Source organism: Ooceraea biroi, chromosome 4, assembly GCF_003672135.1.
Source record: "Ooceraea biroi isolate clonal line C1 chromosome 4, Obir_v5.4, whole genome shotgun sequence".
Classification (NCBI taxonomy): domain Eukaryota; kingdom Metazoa; phylum Arthropoda; class Insecta; order Hymenoptera; family Formicidae; genus Ooceraea; species Ooceraea biroi.
In genome coordinates this window covers 4,590,123-4,609,927 of record NC_039509.1, presented here as the reverse complement: position 1 = coordinate 4,609,927, position 19,805 = coordinate 4,590,123, and the positions used below count along the sequence as shown (strand labels likewise).

General features: G+C 46.7%; 2 protein-coding genes across 5 annotated transcripts in view; one reads left to right on the top strand and one right to left on the bottom strand.

Annotated features, from left to right (window-relative positions):
• The window catches only part of LOC105280414 (helix-loop-helix protein 11), a 128,751-nt gene that overhangs the window by 36,042 nt on the left and 72,904 nt on the right, over nucleotides 1–19,805 (bottom strand). The gene's annotated exons all lie outside the window — the stretch shown is intronic.
• Nucleotides 1–19,805, top strand: part of LOC105280406 — a 60,388-nt gene that overhangs the window by 1,677 nt on the left and 38,906 nt on the right. For 2 of the 4 annotated variants that reach the window (XR_003406440.1, XM_026969010.1), the window contains exon 2: nucleotides 34–105. Coding sequence is in view for 1 of the 4 variants with exons in the window: in XM_026969010.1 (XP_026824811.1) it covers nucleotides 34–105 (72 nt within the window). In the remaining 3 variants the exon portion in view is untranslated. Of the gene's footprint in view, nucleotides 1–33; nucleotides 17,549–19,805 lie in introns of those variants that run through there. The other 2 variants (XR_894126.3, XR_894125.3) reach the window with 1 other exon arrangement.

Below are 19,805 nucleotides of genomic sequence, written 5' to 3'. Positions count from 1 at the left end.
AGTTTCCGTTAATTCGCCTTTTTCTTCTTCCAGCATGTGGCTGCTTGTGTCACCGTCAAGTTTCCAGATGCTCCCTAGGATCCATGATCGAAGGTTGCACTTGCGGTAGGTCTGAGACGTCCAGATGTACACGTGCTCCGATGCGCAATAGCATTGCCAGTGGAGAGAATACATTTCATGTCGGTTAATCAGGAAGCCCCGGGAGCATCTCTCACGAGGCGTCGCCGAATCACGTCGGCGCACGTTTTGATCGATTGTAGCCTGCGCGCCACAGTTACGTAATACACCGGCCGCGTTCGTTTTACAATATACAACCGGCGGCCGCTTAAAGAGTCAACGACCCCTCGGCTTACTCCAGTGACCATGCCGGAGAGAGAGAAAGAGAGAAAGCCGCGTGGAACACGCAAGGCACGAGAAAAAAGGAGTGCGTGTGTGCTCGACACCCCATCGTGGACAAGTTATCTCCCCCTCTCCCTCTTGTCGTTCGTCCGATACTTTGGACGAGATATCTCTCTTCTCTCTTTCCCTCTTTTTTTTTACCGATATTGCAATGGGGTGTACGAGGTTCGATGTATTCACTCGGAAATACGACATCGGAAGTGGGAATGTAGGCTGCGTTATCCGTTATTACCGCGATGCTCGACGGCAGAGTCTTTAATCGGAGTCGGCTAATTCGAAATCAATATGTGTTTGCGCAAAATGCCAAAGGTTCGCGCAAAGATATTTGCCTTTCTGTAAGATACATTTTACATCATGGAACGATGATCGAAGTCGAATGAGAGGACTAAATCCCGAAAATGGGTTGTTCGGGAATTTATCCGAGGGACCGTGCCACTTGTACTTGAAGAAAGAAGTTACTCAACAGAGCAAGTACTTATGTTTCGTCGGTTAATACGTTGCATTGATCGACCAGAAGTTATATGTTCCCATCGGCGCACGCTATTGTCTCTCGTCGTCCACTCGCCTGCGATTTCCGCGCACTCGTTGCAGTGGCGAGTCGTTGAAAAATAATGGAAAGGCAACCGATACATCGAACAGCCCTCCGGGTTACGATCGTAACAATTTTCTATACAAGTAGACAGCTCGTCGCACGGCAATATCGAGCTCAACTCAACTCGCGCGCCCGTGCCTCGCAATTTAACGAGAAGGGGGAAGAGCTCGCGAGCTCTGTTAATAAATCGCTTACATCATTCTCCATTATCTTGTAACATCTTGTTCTCTGTTTTCTGATATCTCTGATCAGCGTTTTCATGTGCGAATAATCCGTAAATAATTCAATTCGGCAAATTGAAGTTGTAAATGAAACAGAATAAAGCGATAATAACATGTAATAAGCTAATCAAATTGCATCAACTGTTTTTTTAATGAAATCACAAACATCTCGTTAGTAGAGATACTCGCAGCGGCACGTTTCACTCTGCGAGTGTATCAGCATGCAAAACTCGCGTAACAATCTCCGCTGCGCATTGTGACAACAGCGGTAGATTATTTCTGACATTTCACCGAGGATCTCGCGGTCCGAAAGAAAGGTAGAGGAAGCTCCTGAAAGGACCGGCCGTTAATCAACGTCACTCCGTACGTACGTTAAGCAACTGCGAATACGTCGGGACTGGCGCGGTATCCGGCGAATCTAATCACGAACTTGACTCGATAGGAATACGGAAGGCTTTCGGGGTCAAGCTGATGCTTTTGACGGCCGTTTTACACGGATTCGCGCGGGCAACGAGCAAAAGGTCCCGCGAGATGTACCGGGCGGATAGATGCGCGGGAGCTCGCGCGGAAAAGACCCGGTTAGAGAGATACGAGACTGACCAACGTACGGAACGTTGATGCATAATCGCGCAAGAGGGCAAGAGAGTGAGGGATGCGCTTTTCTACGAGCGAAACGGGTTTCCTGTGGCGTAATGCATCACGCGCGCCGCGATGAAAATTTATATGTAACATTTCTGCCACCGCGTTGCCATCAACGCGCGCGCGCGGGTAACCATTACGCTGCACACTGTTCAAAGTAAATCCACCTGAACCAGACAATTGCCGAAATAAATCGAGAACGCGCCCTAATGAGAAATAAACGAGAGACCGTTTAATTATAGCAACCACGCGACGCAATTACATGCGTGCACATTGTTAAACAACAGAGGCGGCGACTGCAATAGCTATCTGAATATGGCTACTATATATACGATTAATTAATTAGGAGATTAATTAATTAGCGTATTGATCAATCGACAAACGAAAAACCTATGCGCAGGATTTGAAACGGAAGAAATCGTTCATTCGACATGACATTATTCAGAACGACAGACAGCCGTGATTGTTGTACACTCGTATGTGCAGTCGCGAGACGCGAGACGAACGAACGATCTGTGTAGCGGGCGATAGACCGCCGATAGAACGCGGCCTTCAGGAGGACGGAGTACTCGGCTCGCATCAGGAGCAAAAAGTGAACTAGTTCGCCTTCTTGAATTGGCCGATACGAGAAATGCCAAGGACGATGCACTCCTCGGTCTTTCTGTTTACCCGAGCCGGGATACGTGCGCGCCGATCCGCGAAGCGGCACGGTTTCTCGATACATCATTCTGCGCTCACTCGCTTCTGATAAGCGAGAATCTTTCGCGCCGTGCCGGGCGTCGATCTTTCAACATTTATAACGAAGAGCACGACGCCACCGCAATAAATCCCCGTCGAAAAATTCCGCGTGCCACCCAGAACGTGCGATAAGAACGACGACGGAGAACGGCACGATACTCACCGCGGAAATGGAAATCCTTTCGCCGAGAACGGGCGCGGCGTCTTAAATCGCCATCGGTCGCGGTCGACGGCTGTGGAAAAACGGCGCCCGTCGCGAGTGAAACTGCATTCTTGTCAAGTACGTTCGCGCGGGAACGCGGCCGATCGTTATTTCTGCGCGGCATTAAACCGCGCTGTACTTTCCCGCGAGGCTGAATCAAAACCAAAGCGGTTTCGTGACGCCTTTGACGGCGCAGCTACGAAAATTGTGCACAAACAGGAAATTTTTGCAAAATGGAAACATGATGTACTCTCGAAAGAATGAGAACAAATGCATTTATCTGAAATAAATTTGCGAGATTGGCGTAAAACACGAAAAACCACTCTATTTTTCTATTTGTTTGGTAGTCCGGAGTGTTTCAAAGATATTCACTCGTGGAACTTGTTCCGGATCAAACGCACGCAAGTCGCGCAACTCGTGTTTTACCGCGTTTAAAAAAAATCACACGAGACTGAGTGCCCGACAGGCAAGAACGAGATCGCCGGCGTACAAAGCCGCAGATCCATCGAGGGTTCTCTCAATAGGAGATGAACGAGCGCGAATAGAAGCGGGAGCGAGCGAGAAAATCGAGAAAGACAGGTACGATTGCGCTACGAGGTGTTGCACAGATTGCATAGGTATACAGTCAAGGTTTGCAAGAGAGGTATGCGGATCTGTGGGGTCCGATATAGGCAAAGCTTCAGCGAATAGCACGTACGTGCCTCCGTTAACGCGATACGTACACGTAGCTCTCGTGGTCGATTTAACCGCATTAACTACGCTACTGCGAGCGAACTCCGACACACTGTCCCTCCTAATTCCGAAACCTTAAACGCAAAGCGAGGGCTAAACCGCCGGTGAATTTTGGTGTACAAGGTCGAAGGCATTCGTGGGAATTGGCGAGTGTCACGAGTATTATTTAACTAATGCATCAACTTTCATTTAATCCTGGAGAACGTGTGTTTTTAAAACCATTAAAAAATATTAAAACGTTTAAATATGAAAATCTTGATGAATCTTGCTATATTATAACAGTAACAATATATTACATATTAATGTAAGAAGTGTAATGCTCACGCAGAGAGAGAGAGAGAGAGAGAGATGACCTAATGTGATCAATACTGTGAAAGTTGATGTAAGAAATCAAACTAGATCTTCGAGATAATTGGTAGCAATATGAAGGTGACGTTTAGTCAAACGTTACAATCACGCCACGAGGGTATCAATTTCCCGTTTTAGCTACTCCTCCGTGAGATCGTGCGATTCAAACCGAGGAAATGGGATGATCGCAGCGGCACGTGCGAAAATTACACGGCCCACGAAACGAAGTGTTGGTCTAATTCTTTCAATTACACCATCGTCGCAGTCGACCGGCACGGCTCTCACTGCTCTCACGATGTCGCCACGAATGGTTATTGTCAAGAGGTAACCGCCGCTACCGCAGCTCCGTATTACCCCGGAGACTCTCTCACCTAACGCGAAATGACGGGTTTACCGGGTTTATGGCGCGCGTCCCGTTCAAGGTACATTACCTTTTCGCCTGAAAGGTAAGAAGTCGTCTGAGAGAGATTGCGCCCGAACAAATCCCACTCGCCGTTTATTAATACATTTCGCTCGATCTTTTACACGACGCGACCTCGTGCAATCGATGATACTGGACGTCAAGAATCTGGATGCGCAATACTGCTCATGACATATGTATATATCGAAATCAATATTTAAACGCGGTGGTGCAGCTCTATCAATTTTTCTCGACTCGCAAATCAAACAAACCACGTTAAACGTAAATCGTTTGGTGTGCAACTAAACTGCGGTAACCATAAATAATTGCATTTTAAAATCACATCGATCAAATAACGTGCAAAATTAACAAGAGATGCTTTAAAGGCGGAAGAAAAACTGGAATGCTTCCCTTCCGCTTTGGCGTCCCGACTACATCCACCGGCAAGAACGACGAAAATGTTGTGAGAGGACTTAAACTGGAACACTGGGTCGATCTGTCTACGAGCTACCGAGGGATGCGAGATAATCCGCGCAGAAAGTTCGCACGACTCTTACGTCGCGGACGTACGCTCGCGCGCGAAAAACTCGACGATCTATTGCTCGGTGGTGGCGACGTTCGTCCTGCCGCCAATTAGCAGTAGCTCGAGAGACGTAGAGCAATAAGAAGAGACAAAAAACGGTGTGTGCCGCCGTAGCGGTGAATAACGCTGTAAATGGAGCTCGTTAATTGGGGACCCCTGCGAGAAAGTGGGAACCGTGGTAGTAGCGCGTCGCCCTATAATTGTGAAATCCCGATCTGTCGCGCGCGCGCGAGAGACCGCGCGCTCGTCCGACATCCTATACCGCTGGGGCTGCGCACTCACCTTCATACTTCGCTAAATAGAGATAATTGCAAAAGCGTCCGGAGAACTGATTTCTGCAGCTGAAGCATTCGTTATCATCGTTTGTTACGTCATCCTCATAGTAAAATTCATTTAAATAACGATACGTTAACTAACGACAAGTGTAACATTTAATATCGTGTTTTAAACTCGATTGAAGAATGCTTTTGTTTTAAATTGAATAACAATGATACATTTTTATTTTCACGGAATACAGATACACGCTACGTGCACTGCACGTGCATATTTCAACATTGCTTTTCTCTCTCTCTTTCTCTCTTTTTCGCGTATTTTACAATATTTCTTTTTTTCCTTTCAACAGGATAATGGAAACACCCCCAAATCTAGCAATAATAAATCAACTGATGAAAAAATTATGTGGAGCATTATTGCGCGCGCACCGAGGTCCCTTTTTAATTTCGCTCCTACATCTACATATAATATAATGAAAAGTTTCACGCAGTTCTCGGTGGACAATAGCAATGTCGCGATTAATTTGCATTCGCTCACGGGACAGCGGACCTTCGAGCGTATGCTGACCCAGATGGAATTAATGCACAGCGTCGTGGATCTCGATCGTCCGATCTCGATTCACGGCGAGCAAATTGCCGAGACATTAATCACATGACCCGTGCCCTCCTCGCTTCGCCTTCCCGCGATCGTTCTAAGTCGCGATTCACATCGACAACACACCTATCTAGGTAACACGGCACTGGCGACGTCGTGCTGCTATTGCGCGCGCGATGTATTTACGAGATCGTAATAACACAACACCCGATCCAACAACGCGAAGACGAGGTGGACGAACTACGATGCGAGACTATACTCTCTTCAGGAACAATGTAGCGCGCGCGCGTGGTGCCGCGCGATCGAACATATCCGTTCGCGCCAGGCAAGGATGAGTTCATACAATAGCGCTGCAAAATTTCAATTTGCAATGTTTATTTATGTATTTCTTGAAATGTATAATATCGACAAACGTTTGAAACAATTCTACAAATAAGTTTATGCACTTTTCCTGTACATCTCCTTAAAAGTGTAAACATTCTGGATATCGCACGATGGTCGGCTCATGCGATACGAATGTGAAGACTTTGGATACCGCGCGATTCCAGAATGAACCCTTCTTCCGGAAGAAGACTGCGAAGGCCAAGGAAAAAATCGCTTAACAGCCCACGGTACCCAGGAATCACGAGGGATACATGGACAGCTATTTCCTGGGGCGCGCCCACCGGGAGAGACCGATTAAGTGTCGACATATTTCACGGAAACGGGAACTGTCACGAATACATGGATGTAGCACGGAAAGGAAGCGATCAAGTGCGTGCAGATTCGTATTCTCGAAGAGGGTAAAGACGACGATGGCTCTACCTTCCCGCACTTTTCTGTAGTTGTGGAACATAAAAAAGTAGCACTGTTAAGCGCGGGTGAGATGGTTAATGGCCATTACGGGGAGACTATGTTTTTTTAAAATCCGCGACTGAAACGCGAATTGGCCATCGACCCGCGCGCAATTAAATATTAAACCATTTGATCGTTAGCATTGCCGTTAACATTTTACGCTTAAAATCGTTTGTCCCGCGAGAGGGTAATTTCCTACGTAATTCTATTTTATTTGGCGATTCGGGTCGCACAAAGTGAACGATCATACATGCACCCGTATTCCGCGTAATACAGATCCATTTTAAACGCCATATTTTATACGGCGTGTATGAAAAATAAAATGGTCTCTTTAATACTTTCATCATTATTTCCTCTGTATTCTGACGAGCAACTTTTCAATTGCACGCACAACCCTCCCTGCGTTGTATCCGGATATATTTATTTTTCGGTAAAATAATGTCTCATCGCCGAGAATGTACTTTATAAAACAATATTAAATTTAATACAATCTGTAAAATATTTATAAATATGAAAAAATATATATATCTCTGAAGCTTATAAGTTTCAAGCTGTTACTATATATATCTTTAACTCCTCTTTCATTAATATATTTGATTTTTGCTTCCATTTTCTCTTTCGACTGTCGCAATCAGTTGATTTCATTTTCATTGATTCGATTACTCGGCGCAATTGGACGAAATTAAATCGGATTCCTACGTTGCAACGTTGCAACGTGCGAGAGATCTTAAAGGGCGCGAAATGCGATGGACGGATTACGGTGTTCTACGAGCTTCTTAAGGGTCGCTACTACTCTCCGGGAAAATATAAAGTCGCCATTATTCGTGGCGAACACATTCCGCGGGCGAATTTGATTTCCTACGCTTCCTGGACTTTATCGTTGCTCGCGTTACTTCTTTCCTACGTGGTTGCAATAGAAATCCCTCGTTCCTGGTCCGATATTGGACGATGGCCAGACGAACCGGCTTAGAGCCAAAGTGATGTCACACAAAGCGAGAATGCAGTAGCGCGGTAAACATTATACTCGGCCGTTCATCAATTTGATCACCGAGATTTGTCTCAAAAATACAGGTTTATCAGCGATTTCGGTCTGCAACTCTTCGAGTAACCTTGCATCCTTTTCCGCCGAAGGTCCATACAGCCGGTCCCATAAATCACGTGCCCCTCGAGCACTCGAGAATTTTTCATCCGAAAAGAATTGCCACGCGATGTTCCGTGCATCGCGGAGAGCAAATACTCATCGCGTTGCATTCGCCGCTGGATCAGTCAATTATAAGGTGATAATATCGTTTCAATAACGTCTATCCGCGGGTTATTTATTTCCATCTCGATAATCTCGCTATCGCAATACGAGTCACGATTAATAACTTAAGTACCAAGAAGAGCCGGCGCTTTACTTTCTTGTTCTTTGCGTGCAATTATGCAGGTAATTCACGGTTAGCCAAGACGAGCTACCGACGTCTCACGGACAATTTATATGCAGATGCTGGAAATGTCGGGGTACAGCTTCGCAGAACAGAAATTAATAAAAACGTGACATGGTAATAAACATGTAATAATCAGTTATAATAACTTTAGCCAATCGAGTATTTATCAAACTGCATAAATGTCATCCGAGATTGACGTCGATTTGTAATTGAAAAGTCAGCTCGGCGTTTGTTCAAGACTTTATATAATACAGAGCACTCTGTGTGCAAACGCGAATTCGAGGAAAAGCACGAAGGCGTGCGATCACGACCGCGGAAGTCCAGACGCGTTTTACGGCCACGAGGGAAACCGTTCACGTCGCTGCGACGACGTCGTGAATTTTAGCACCTTTTTACCAGCGCGGCCCGGCTGGTAAAACGCACTTCCCTCTCGTTTTCACATGTTCACGTGCAACATAGCCGAGGACAGCCGCGTTCCCGCATCGTCGACCGTTTCACTTAGCGCGCGTATCTCCGGTGTTTAGCGCGGATGGCGGCTCCACAGCTAGACGCTAATAAGACACCTGCCGGCTGATAACGCGAGGAGAATCGTGAAACGAGCCGCCTTTCTCCCGGTCTCTTATGAGTCGCCGAGAGAGTCCGCGACGACAACGACGACGACAACGACGATGAGGACGATGCAAATTCCGCTCGCAGCCGCCTCCGGTGCATCCTGCGGTAGTATGCTGCGTTGGTCGCTCGCGGAAAATATTTCGGATGCTCGACGGCTGAACGACCGACATTCCTACGCGACGTTGTCGGGACCCTGCTGCTTCTCTCCCGACCGCCATCCTTCCGCGACGAGGAAAAATATTTTTTGGGAGAAGGTAATTTTCAACCTGGCTATCGCGCGACGGCGCGAAAAATTTGAATTCCTCCTGTAACGAGCGGCTGCAGTGGAAATTTACGTTAATCCTGAGTCACGGCGTACCGCTTCCTTCCTCTCTCTCTCTTTTTCCCTTCGGCTGCGACTTTGCGCACGGTCACCGTATCCGGGGGCTTACGTGCATATGTATGTACATAAGTACACCGAGAGTCGACGATGCGACACATACTTTGAGATAAATTACGCTCTTGCCTTCACCTATGTATATATTAGCTTGCCTTTGCTGTGGCGATATCGGTACATCTCATGTATCGCTGATTTAAATGTAAGCGATCTCTTCGGGTAGAACAGATAAAATTAATCGATCGTGGAAGGAATAGAATTCACCCATTGATACGATCATTACTTTCACGTTATTTCACAATCTTGAAAATCTGCGGGCGAGATTTTAAATTCAAGATAGACACCGCTAACGAGAGGTAGTATCGGTATTGAGCGGAGCCAACGAGGAAAATCGACGATCGGCCGATCGAGCAGGTGCGTCGTCGGCGTCACTCTCGCGCATCATCGCGCGGAACGTCATTGAGGAACGTGCATGCCGACGGGGCGAGATCACGCGTATGCGAGAGCCGTGAGACCGGCTTACCTTGACGAGGTCCTTCCACTCTCGGGGCTCTGGAATGCAACGAGCCTCGAGAAGGGGCAGAAGGAGAAGAGGACGAACAGGCAGCGGCAACTGGAGGAGAAGAAGAAGAAAGAATGGAAGGAGCAAAAGGAGAAATCAAGGCGAAATCGTGGGGCCGCAGGAATCGCGCGCGTAAGGCGAAATGCAGAAAACGGAGAGGAGAGGCCACAGTGAGGACATAAGAGCGAGAAATTGGGTTAAAAGACGGTGCGGGGAAGAAGAGACGAAGCTACGAGCGTCGTACGAGTGCGTACGAGCAACCTGGATTCCCATTATTATCGTGATCATCGCAGTGTAGTAGTAGTAGTAGTTGTAGTAGTCGTTTTCGTTCTGTCTTCTCCATCGTTCTCGTCCCGCGTCTCTCTGTTCCGGCAGGAAATAGAACGCACTGGCCGGGCATATCGGCCCCCGAGGCATCGTCTAACGAGATCGTCCACCGTTATGCTCGTCGTCTCCAATCTTGTCGCGCTGAGTGACGTTCAGCCATAAAACCGTCGTCCGTCTCTGTGTGCCTCTGCCGACGCGGCTCGAGAACACGGCTCGATCCAGTTTCGAGATTTTGATGCATTTTAACCGCCTGTAGGAACGACGTTTTCCGGTGTAGACAAACCCGCATAATACAGTTATAATACGGCGCGCAATTAATTGCATGCGGGCGCAATGCATTCGCGTCTGAGCGGGAATCAAGCAGGTGCGATGTTATCGTGCGCCGCAATCATGCCGGAAATTTTTCTAACTTGTCTTATCAGTCGCATAAGGTTTCTAATCTGACGTGATGGTTCTCGCGCGCGCGATCGTAATACGAGCGAGACGCATCATCGTCGCTCGTTTCGCTCGTGGTGCGTCGAAATATCGAACAACGGGAATCGAGAGGCAGGAATCCGAGAGAACGCGTAAGAGGACGATTTCTAGGAGAACAATGGCCTCGATGCGTCGGCACGTAAACCCGTATACGCAAACGCCGCACACGGCGTGGCCAGGAGTAATTGAGATATCGCGGTGACATAACAATGCACTGTGCGCGCATGCAACTGGCACGCATTATCGCGAATCTCGTCCAGACGTAACATTCGAGCCGGTCGTGCGGTAGGTATATCGTTTGGTGGGGACGTGAGAGGGACGGGGACGAGGGTATACGTGTGTACCGAGATAGAAGCGTATTTAACGTGCGAGACGTTCGCGTATGCCGATGCAAGCCGGACTCTCCCTCGGGCTCGGCATCGATAAGATATATCTGTTGAAAGAAGACGAAACCCGAGACGGGACGCGCTGGGGATACGTACAGCTTGATAAACGATTGAGCGATAACGATTGGGCCGATTTGTCCGAGTAGATGAAGCCGACGGAGAAATTCGATCGGGAGAAAACGGAGTGGAGTGGCGCCTCGCCGAATGCGAGCTATCGAGTAACAGACGCGTAACAGAACGCGCGCGGTAAATATTGTATTATCTAGACTCGAGAGGAAAAGAGTCAGAAAGAGAACAGAGGAATGGACATCTGAATATTTATTTATCAACGGCGAAGAGAGCGAAGGAAAAATATGCAACGGCTAATTTACGATGATCCGAAATAATATTACAAGCAGCGGCTCGCGAATAACGCTATCGCTTCTTCTGCAATTTTTCGCCTTCATTCTCACGAGTTTACTCGCGAGTGATATAATACGCATCTCTATCGCGAATTCCCGCCTACGCCCGAGGATTACGCAGGAGGCATCGCGCGTGACTCAACGTATAAACGGCCGGCTATTAATTTCTTACGCATTTAACCCCCGAGAGTAACCATTCCAAGATCGACGATGGACGCGGCTTGCCGTATACGCGTATCCTGGACGCGTTTAATGTGTGCGAATATGGCGAACGCACGGCGCGGCGCCCGTCCGCCTTCGTATGGCCGCGATCTGCCGTTGCAATCGTGACGGCAAAGCCGAGCCATCAACTACGGGAAGAAGAAAAGGAGAACGTCGAGGTGCACGGGAAACTTGGCCAATGGTGTATGCGCGATCAGCTGATGCACCATGTCAAGCTGCCGCCACGCGGCAGATCGAAAAACAGGATCTACAAAACAGGAAAACGACGTTCGCGAGAATTCCGCAATCGTTCAGGAAACATTAAAGAACAACCTTCTGTCTTAAATCTGTTTTCTATGTCTATATTTAGAATGTCGGCAAAGGTTTGCCAATTAAAACTACGACGCTTACTCTGATGTTGCAGCGTAAATAATAATTGCTGCTTTTTAAAGCATCCTCTCTCGCCTCTCATGACTTTTGAATGCAAAAGCTTCCAAAAGTCGCTTATGCCAAAGTGATTTTGCTTGGAGACATCGCGCGACAAATGAAATTACCGCGCGAAGCGTTAAAACGGACGCAGACGTTGATTAAGCGCGCGGCAGATACAGACGAGAACAGTTAAATAAAAGGCGTTTGGCTCTGCATGCCGTACGCGTATGTTGAGATATCGCGGTGAAGCGCAAATATTACATCAGAATCAAAAGCGACAGCGACGGAGCGATTCCAAGCAAATCGGCGCCTTGCTGGCAACCATCACCGGCGCGACGAGTCAACAAACTCGTTGACTTTCTTACGTGCACCGCCACGTAGAGTGACCCGGTGACTCATTGCGAGATTACTCGCGTGAATCTCGACCTCTCTCGCCCTTACGCCCTTCTCTCATCATCACCATCGCGCATCGATGCATCGGTGGGACACGTACGAGCCGCAAATCATCGCCGTATACGGTGATCATCATCGTCGGCACAGATTAGAACATATAAGGCGTACTGCAGACTCAGCTTGATAAATTTCACCCATAGCTTTTTCTCTCTTTTTTTTATAGTCCAAAATTAATATACTCCAAAATTATCTTACTAAAAATACTAAAGAGCGCGATTAACATTATTTATTAACCGACGTTGACGAAACCAGCCATAACCTGATTAAAGCAGTTTGGTTGTAAGCGCGCCTGTGGTCTGTCGGCTATTCGGCTATTCCCGCATCGCTAGGCGCATTCCGCGATCCTAAAAAAACCACTCGTTAGACCGGTCCTAGTTAATTAAACGAAGACGCATTATTCGCCAGGAAGCGACGTGGTGTCTTTTTGCAGGAGGGGATATTTCCGCGGTAATTCCATTCGCGCACGCCGAGCGTGGCAGGCGAATTCTTTTCATCCGTTGCTTAAGCCAGCCAGCAATCATCCTTCATCGCGGATTAATAATCCGCGACTACCGCAATCGATCACGCCGATCGCAAGGTGTGCTTTGGGAATACATTCGGGACGGCTGGAACTGGTCAAGTATGAAAATTTAACGCGACCGTGCGTGGGAATCGCTCGTGTGGAAACCCACACGAAAAGGCGCTTTTCCCGTTTCGGCCAGCTGATTAATTTCGACGATATTTCTCCACGTAATCGCGCTCTTTTCCCAGCGATATCACGCTACCAGATAGAGAAACACGTGGCTGTAACACCGCGAGCTTTCTAATTTTGTTAAACGCTACTCCTTTCCCCGCGCGGTCTACGTTAAATTATTAATTAACGGGAGACGCCTGTTTTCGGAAAGGTAATTAGCAAATTGCCGGAGCGAGCTCGAATCAACTTTGCTACGTAAATCTCGCGCATAAATTTCTACGTGTGACTTATATAACGTGAATATTTCTTTCTATCCATGTCCGTCTGCCCGATAGAAACACGTGAAAAAATAATTTTCATAGCGGCTACAAGCCTTTCGCTCTTCGTTCGGACGAAACGGTCATAAAAGTAAAACTCCGAAGTCTCACCTTAACGTCTTTAATCAGCTAACTGGCTCGCAAGCTAACGCTGACATTACTAGAAAGATCGCTCGTTTGGATTCCTCGTTTTCCTCGGAAACAACCGAGATCTCATATCGTTCAACGGCTGAACGACTACTAAAATCCGCCGCGCGTATTTTTATCTGCGACGCGCGTATCGCGAAGGAAGCGCAAACTATGCGCGATTGAAAGGCGCTAATCTCGAGCGCACGTATCGTTTAGGTCGAGCAGTTTTATGGATCGAGAGCGTACGAAACATGACGCGACGCAAAAAGGAGCGGAAATCTCGTTTTCCAATGCGAGTTTCCCTTTCCCGGTCGCATCGTCCGTGTGCAGCGCATCCGCGTTTCACGGCAGCGGTGATGCGTGTCACATGGCATTCAGGGACCTCGTCGATGGCGCTCTTGGTCAATAACTCATCCCGACCTACGGCAATTATAAAGGTCACCATGTAAGACATCTCGCGATTACGGTGACATACGAAGGAACGGCAGCAACGAGAGGAGATCGCGAGGTGCATTAAAAAAAAAAAAAAAGGAGTCGTTTCATAACACTTTGCATTAAACATTAAACAATAAATATATTTATTAATTTAATTTAAATATTAAAGCATTTGATATTGAATATATATAATATTTTACGATTATTAATTATTGTATCAAGATAAACGCTTATTTTGTCTACAATTCCCATTTTCTCGGCAATATCGATCGTTTATGCTCGCGAAATTGTTCGACGAGTTTGCGGGCAACATAAAGATGAGGAGAAAAGCCACGATTCGCTCATGGGCATGGGGCACCATTAGAGGTTGCACGCACGTTGCGGCGCGTGTAGGTGAACCGGGTTACGGTGCGCCGCGCGGCCAGGATATTATTTACGACCGCGTCAGCGTCACGGCGGACTCGGCTGATTAAACGCGGTTTTCCGAACAGTTGTTCATCGCGCGACCGAGATTGAGCGACGTGCATTACGGAAAATGCCCCAGAAAAGAAACCGCGCGCGATCCGTGCCCCGAAAACGAATGAATTTGCCATTCCGCGCGAGCAATCATCCGAATGAATTTCCGTAGAGAAAATATTAACCCGAAAAAGCTTCAGTTATTCGAAAAACGCCGCTGTCAGTATACCCTTGCGCGATTTATCTACTGCTTGTTTTTTCTAACAAAATGAATAACGATTGTTGAAAAGAGAAACTATTTATTCCATCGTAAATTGAAGAATTTTTTCAGAAATCAGCTGCATGCAGATTCAATTTCTTTCGTTGTGCTTTTTATTAGTCCTTAATATTCCTCTTTCTCTATCGTTATCTCTTCATTATTTCTTATATCTTCTTATTTCTTATATCTTATATCTTCGATGTCGATCAAAAATATTTTTAGAATATAACTGTCTGTCAAAAATTTGTAAAATACCAAATTGTTCTTCTCAGGAGAGAAATTTTATCAAAGAACCCATTGAAATAGAACTTTTTTTTCTTCACGAGATCATGAAGCGTCAAATTATTTACTTTCAGACACATTCAGATCATTTCTCAAGACAGTTCGTCCAAGACGGAAATCTCTGAAAATAGTTTGACAAAGAAAGTTACATGAGGCGATTGCGCACGCGGGCGGAGCATGAGAGGAAATGAAACGAGAAGGCGGCTGTTCTTTTTTTCTTCGCACCGCTCATGGACGCATCGCGACGCGGCGTGAAGGTGCCAGGTCACGTAGCTAATCAGCGTCGCTCATTATGCGGAACAGAGAAAATTACGGTAACGTGGCTTACACGACTCACGGCGACACGGGGACCGCGCGCCGCAGTTGACCGACGCTCCGCGTCACCCCTTGCACCCCATAGTCGTAACGCAAACTCGAAGACCCCCGACTGTGTTTACACCATTCGTCTCCGCCGTGCGTACGTGCCCCGGCATACCGAAGTGCATTTAAAATGACGTTGCTGCGAGAGGACGTATCGGCCACCTTCCCGTGGGAGCGGTATCGCGACGACTCCCCGACTCCCCTTCCTCCCGGTGCTACTAATTTTTTTCCATCGTCATCAAGGGGGAAGGGATTTCAACCTCCCGCGATTTTTTTCGCCTTTGAGCGAGAAAGTACGGTTAAAAATCAGGCGTGCAATAGACGTGAGCACGATCTTCGATTTTGCTTTGATTCATCAGTAGTATTGTAATATAACCATCGTGTAATAATTTCCTAAATGATTTTGATAGATTTTTGATTTGTCAACTCTATTGTCACCACACGAGTCATGTCGTAATTAATATTCGATAAAATCATGTTATTAATAATTTGAATTCAAATAATAATCAGAGTGAAAATCAAGAGCGATGAAATTCTGCCGGTCCTGTTGATCGGAATTTGCTATTCCTACATTTCAATTTACGAGTACGAACAGAGCGATGACATGTATGAAATAATACGCGTGCTTCTCGCAAAATTTTGGTATGACGAAATACTCGACGAGTACAAAATTATATTACACTAATGTGGCACGTTTACATGTTTTAGCATAATTCCATATGAAACACAACAAATTCACACATAAAAGCACTGTAAAATCTAAAAAAAGCGCCGTTAATTGTGCGACGATCTCACAGATTTAATAAATATCTAATAAGAAACAAAAATAGTCTCCACTTTTCTACACACACCACATGCCTCGGGACGCCTTCAACTCGTTCGCGATCTGTCCGTCGCGTTTGTCGAGATAACTCGCGCAGTGCAATATCCGGTCTGATGACCCGCGGCACGTGTTAACAAAGTAGTTGTTACTTCGGCAATAACGACCGACGTTGCGGCAATAATCCCGCGCGCCGCAACCGGGAATTGGCAGTAAATTTTTCGTCCCGGGCGAAATGTACGCGGGAGCACATCGCGTGTTTCACGGGGATAGCGAAGAGCCGACACCCACCCTTTTAGCGGCGCTCGGTCCGCTCGCTCGCAGGCCGTATCGCGCCAAGTCGTTTGATCGTCGTAACGCAGTTCTTTTATTCGCCCCGCGGCATCGTTAGATCAAATTGTACGCGCCTGTCTTTTTACGAGTGGCCTGGGAGAAGCTCGCCGGGCGCATTAAATCGTCGCCGCGGTAGGTAGGTGGAATACTTCCTTTCTCGAGGCGAAATTCTCGGATATTTCAACCGATTGCGTCATTGTACGGGACAAATTGTATAACAAATACGAGATAGTAGTTACGTCAAATGTATTAATAAGATGTTCGTTGAAAAGATTTTTTTTCACGAAATGCCTGTTTCTTCAGCTTTCCTTTATTATCTCTATTGTTGTTTCTTATGTTACGTTGAATTTTTATTTTATGTTTAATTCATTCTTGTTACAGAGTAACTTTGTCCGCGGTACGATGCTCTGACAGTTTCGTAGGCTTTCGTCTAGAGGGGAACATTATGGCAAAGTACCTCACGAATTCCCGAATTACGCCCGTTTGCGAAAATTTCCGTGGAACGAGCGCTTAACGTTGCCCCGAGGATCACTTAAAACGCTTCTAGGCACGTTCGCCATGAGTAAGTTGCCTTTGACGAAGCGAAAACATTAACCCTCTGGGTATCACGGGATTTTTGGCAAATCTCATAAGAAAGGATAATGACCTCATACTCGTCTCCGCGGTTAAAAATTTCGTTAAACCTTTCGTGAATGTTGATTGAGGTAATAAAAGTAACACTCGCAGGTGCAAGCTGGAAGCTATATAATCGCATCAGAAGATTTCCGAAAATCCAACGCTGCTCAGTACGAGTACGCAAAATAATTTTCGCCGATATATCGTACTTGTTAAAATTAAGATCCGTCGAATTGAATTTGCGCGAAAGCAGCGCGATTACCGCGATCAAGATTATGAATTTTGTGAGCATGCAATATGGTATGTGACAGCAATAACGGGGAATATAATTCATAAAAGTTAAACCTCTCTCTTCCTTGCTCGCCCGCACAAATCGTGCTGCACCCGTAATGACGAATCGTTAAACGCGCGCATCGCCCTAAAAGTTTTCAACGTGCATGACGGACTGAAGGGACATAAGAAGATACTCGTTCCGAGTCGGCTATCTTGGGGGGAGGCAAGAGCAAACACAAATAGCAGTAGGCCGACCGACATTAAATTTGCATTTATATTGTGTTCCGTAATTTATGACACCGACTTATCTCGTGCGGTGGATGTACGTACTCTCGTAATTGTTTTCCCCGCGTGTGTGTACATGCGCAACGCTGCTGGAGCAATTGAGCCGAATAAAAAAAAGGAAAAAAAATGGGTAGATAGATATAGAGAGGTGAAGCGAATGAGGCAAATGAGAAAAAGAGGAAGGATCTACGAGCAACACACAAGAGCTTTAAGAAACTGCTTTAAGAAAAAATCAAAGTAACGCTGTGCGTGTTGCGTAACGTGAGAGATGAGGCTTCTCCACTCTGACATTCCTTCTTGGAAAAGTCTGATATTCTGAAATGCATTCCGGATTCCGAAATCCTAAAAATTACGAAGATCCCGACGTTTTCCCCCAGCGCTAACGTAATTTTCTGCTTTGCCGGATTATCTAATGTTTGCGAGAATAATAGATCGCTGTAGGCGCCACGTGCTCGCCACGGCGACCTACCTCAACCGTATCGTTAGAGTTCCAGGCTAATTACAGTGTTTGCGGAATCGCGATGCACGGGAGCCCGAGCTGCCCCCGTGCCCCGGAGGGGGACCACGCCGTCGAGCGTCTTCAGTGTCTTCCACTTGATGTCTCGGAACGCCAGGCCGCTTCTTTGCCGAACGGCCGTCGTGCCCCGGCCTTTATTATCGGTATTCCCGGCATTCCGCAATTTGTTTCGTAACCGGGTAAATGTTATTCGACCGAGAGTCTATCGTCGAACGCGCAACGAACGGCCAGGTATTTGCGGCGGCGATTCTCAACTACCGACGAGCGCCCGAGTAGTTCTAGCTTGCGGGTACTCTCTTGAATTATTCATTCAATTTGTATGACTGGAATTCACGTTTTTATCGCGCGTCATCCTCGCGTCGAATTCATCATTTCTAATGTATTCGTCCGTATTCCGCTCGCGATGTTCGCTTCTGCTCGGAGATGTTTGTTAGAAAACGCTCCATGTCAGTGACACGGTATCACGAGTAGCGTATCATTTTCAACATGTATGCAAAATTTATAATTTTAATTTGATGAAATTCGAAAAAAAAATAAGACGACCGATTCCGAGATGTCGTATCGCGTATATTAATCTCTTAATGTATCTCCGGGACAAAAGCATCGCGCACGGACGGTTCTTTTCTAGAAAGGAGATTATCGACGTCACGAAGGATTACTCGCGATACGACAGGATAATAGTCTCTCAGATCGTGTTATACGTGTCGAGAGCGAGCCTCGTAGCCCGCGGCACGGCACAGTGTTCCGCTCAGAAATCACGCATCGCACGTTAGAAATTAGATTTCGCAGGCACGAGGAAATGATCGGCGACACGCGAAAGTGCCGGCAGCAGCGACTCCGGGAATTACTTCCGGCCGCATATTGACTAATTAGGCTAATGACTTGCCGAAAACGGAACAGAGGCCGGCTCACCCTGCCCGTGTACACACGAAATCAAATGCGCGGAAACTTAATTGAGCGGGTTTCTTTCTGGCCTGCCGTCTGATAATTCCGTCCGATAACCGAGAACGTTTCTCTCCACTCGTCCTTTATAAAGCATCTCCCAATTTAACGAATTGTGCTGCGCTGTACTAACATAAAACGATTCTTATCTCCCGAGTCGGCCGAGTTACGTAACTATATGGTTTGTGGTCGGACTAGTGAAGTCGCCACGTCGCACCGAAATGATTTTTATCTCGGGAAGAATACACGGGCCGAGACTATAAAATTTAACTATACAGGATGCATCACCTAATTTCGTAGTTTGAAGAGTAATTTTCAGTTTTACCATATTTCATTTTTATCGTGTAACGGAACTGCATGAAAATGTATTCGGTTATGCTGAGAATTTGTAAGAACGCGAAAGCAAGGAGAGAAAGGCCAGAAGAAAATAAAACCGAGGAATCCGGTTCCATCTTCTCGTCTGGAGTTTCATCGACGATCGGAGAGGCTTTGCAGCGCGAAATAAATCTTGTAATCAATTTTTCCCTTTGCAGAAGCAGCGGCTACATTGTCACGGTCTTCGAAACTTTGTTAGGTGTAAGGCGATAGCGAAGATATAAACGTAAATTCGGGTCACCGTACCGCACGTAATATGCCTTTATCGCCATGCCGAACGACAAGCCTTTCTCGCAAAGTATCCGCAATCGTTGTTTGCGTTGGTCGATACTTTAATGATCCGTACGCGGGTGGTAACGGGTGTCATGGTGCGTTTGGTAAACAGCGGATCGATATGAACATTTACGCTCTCGGTGTCGACCTGATCTGAACTTCGAGATACAATCAGGCCGATCGAGGGAAACTAGGGCGACGAAGAAAGGACTTTGAGTTCCGCACGAAACTGTAATTACGCTCGAGACTTCGTTTGCA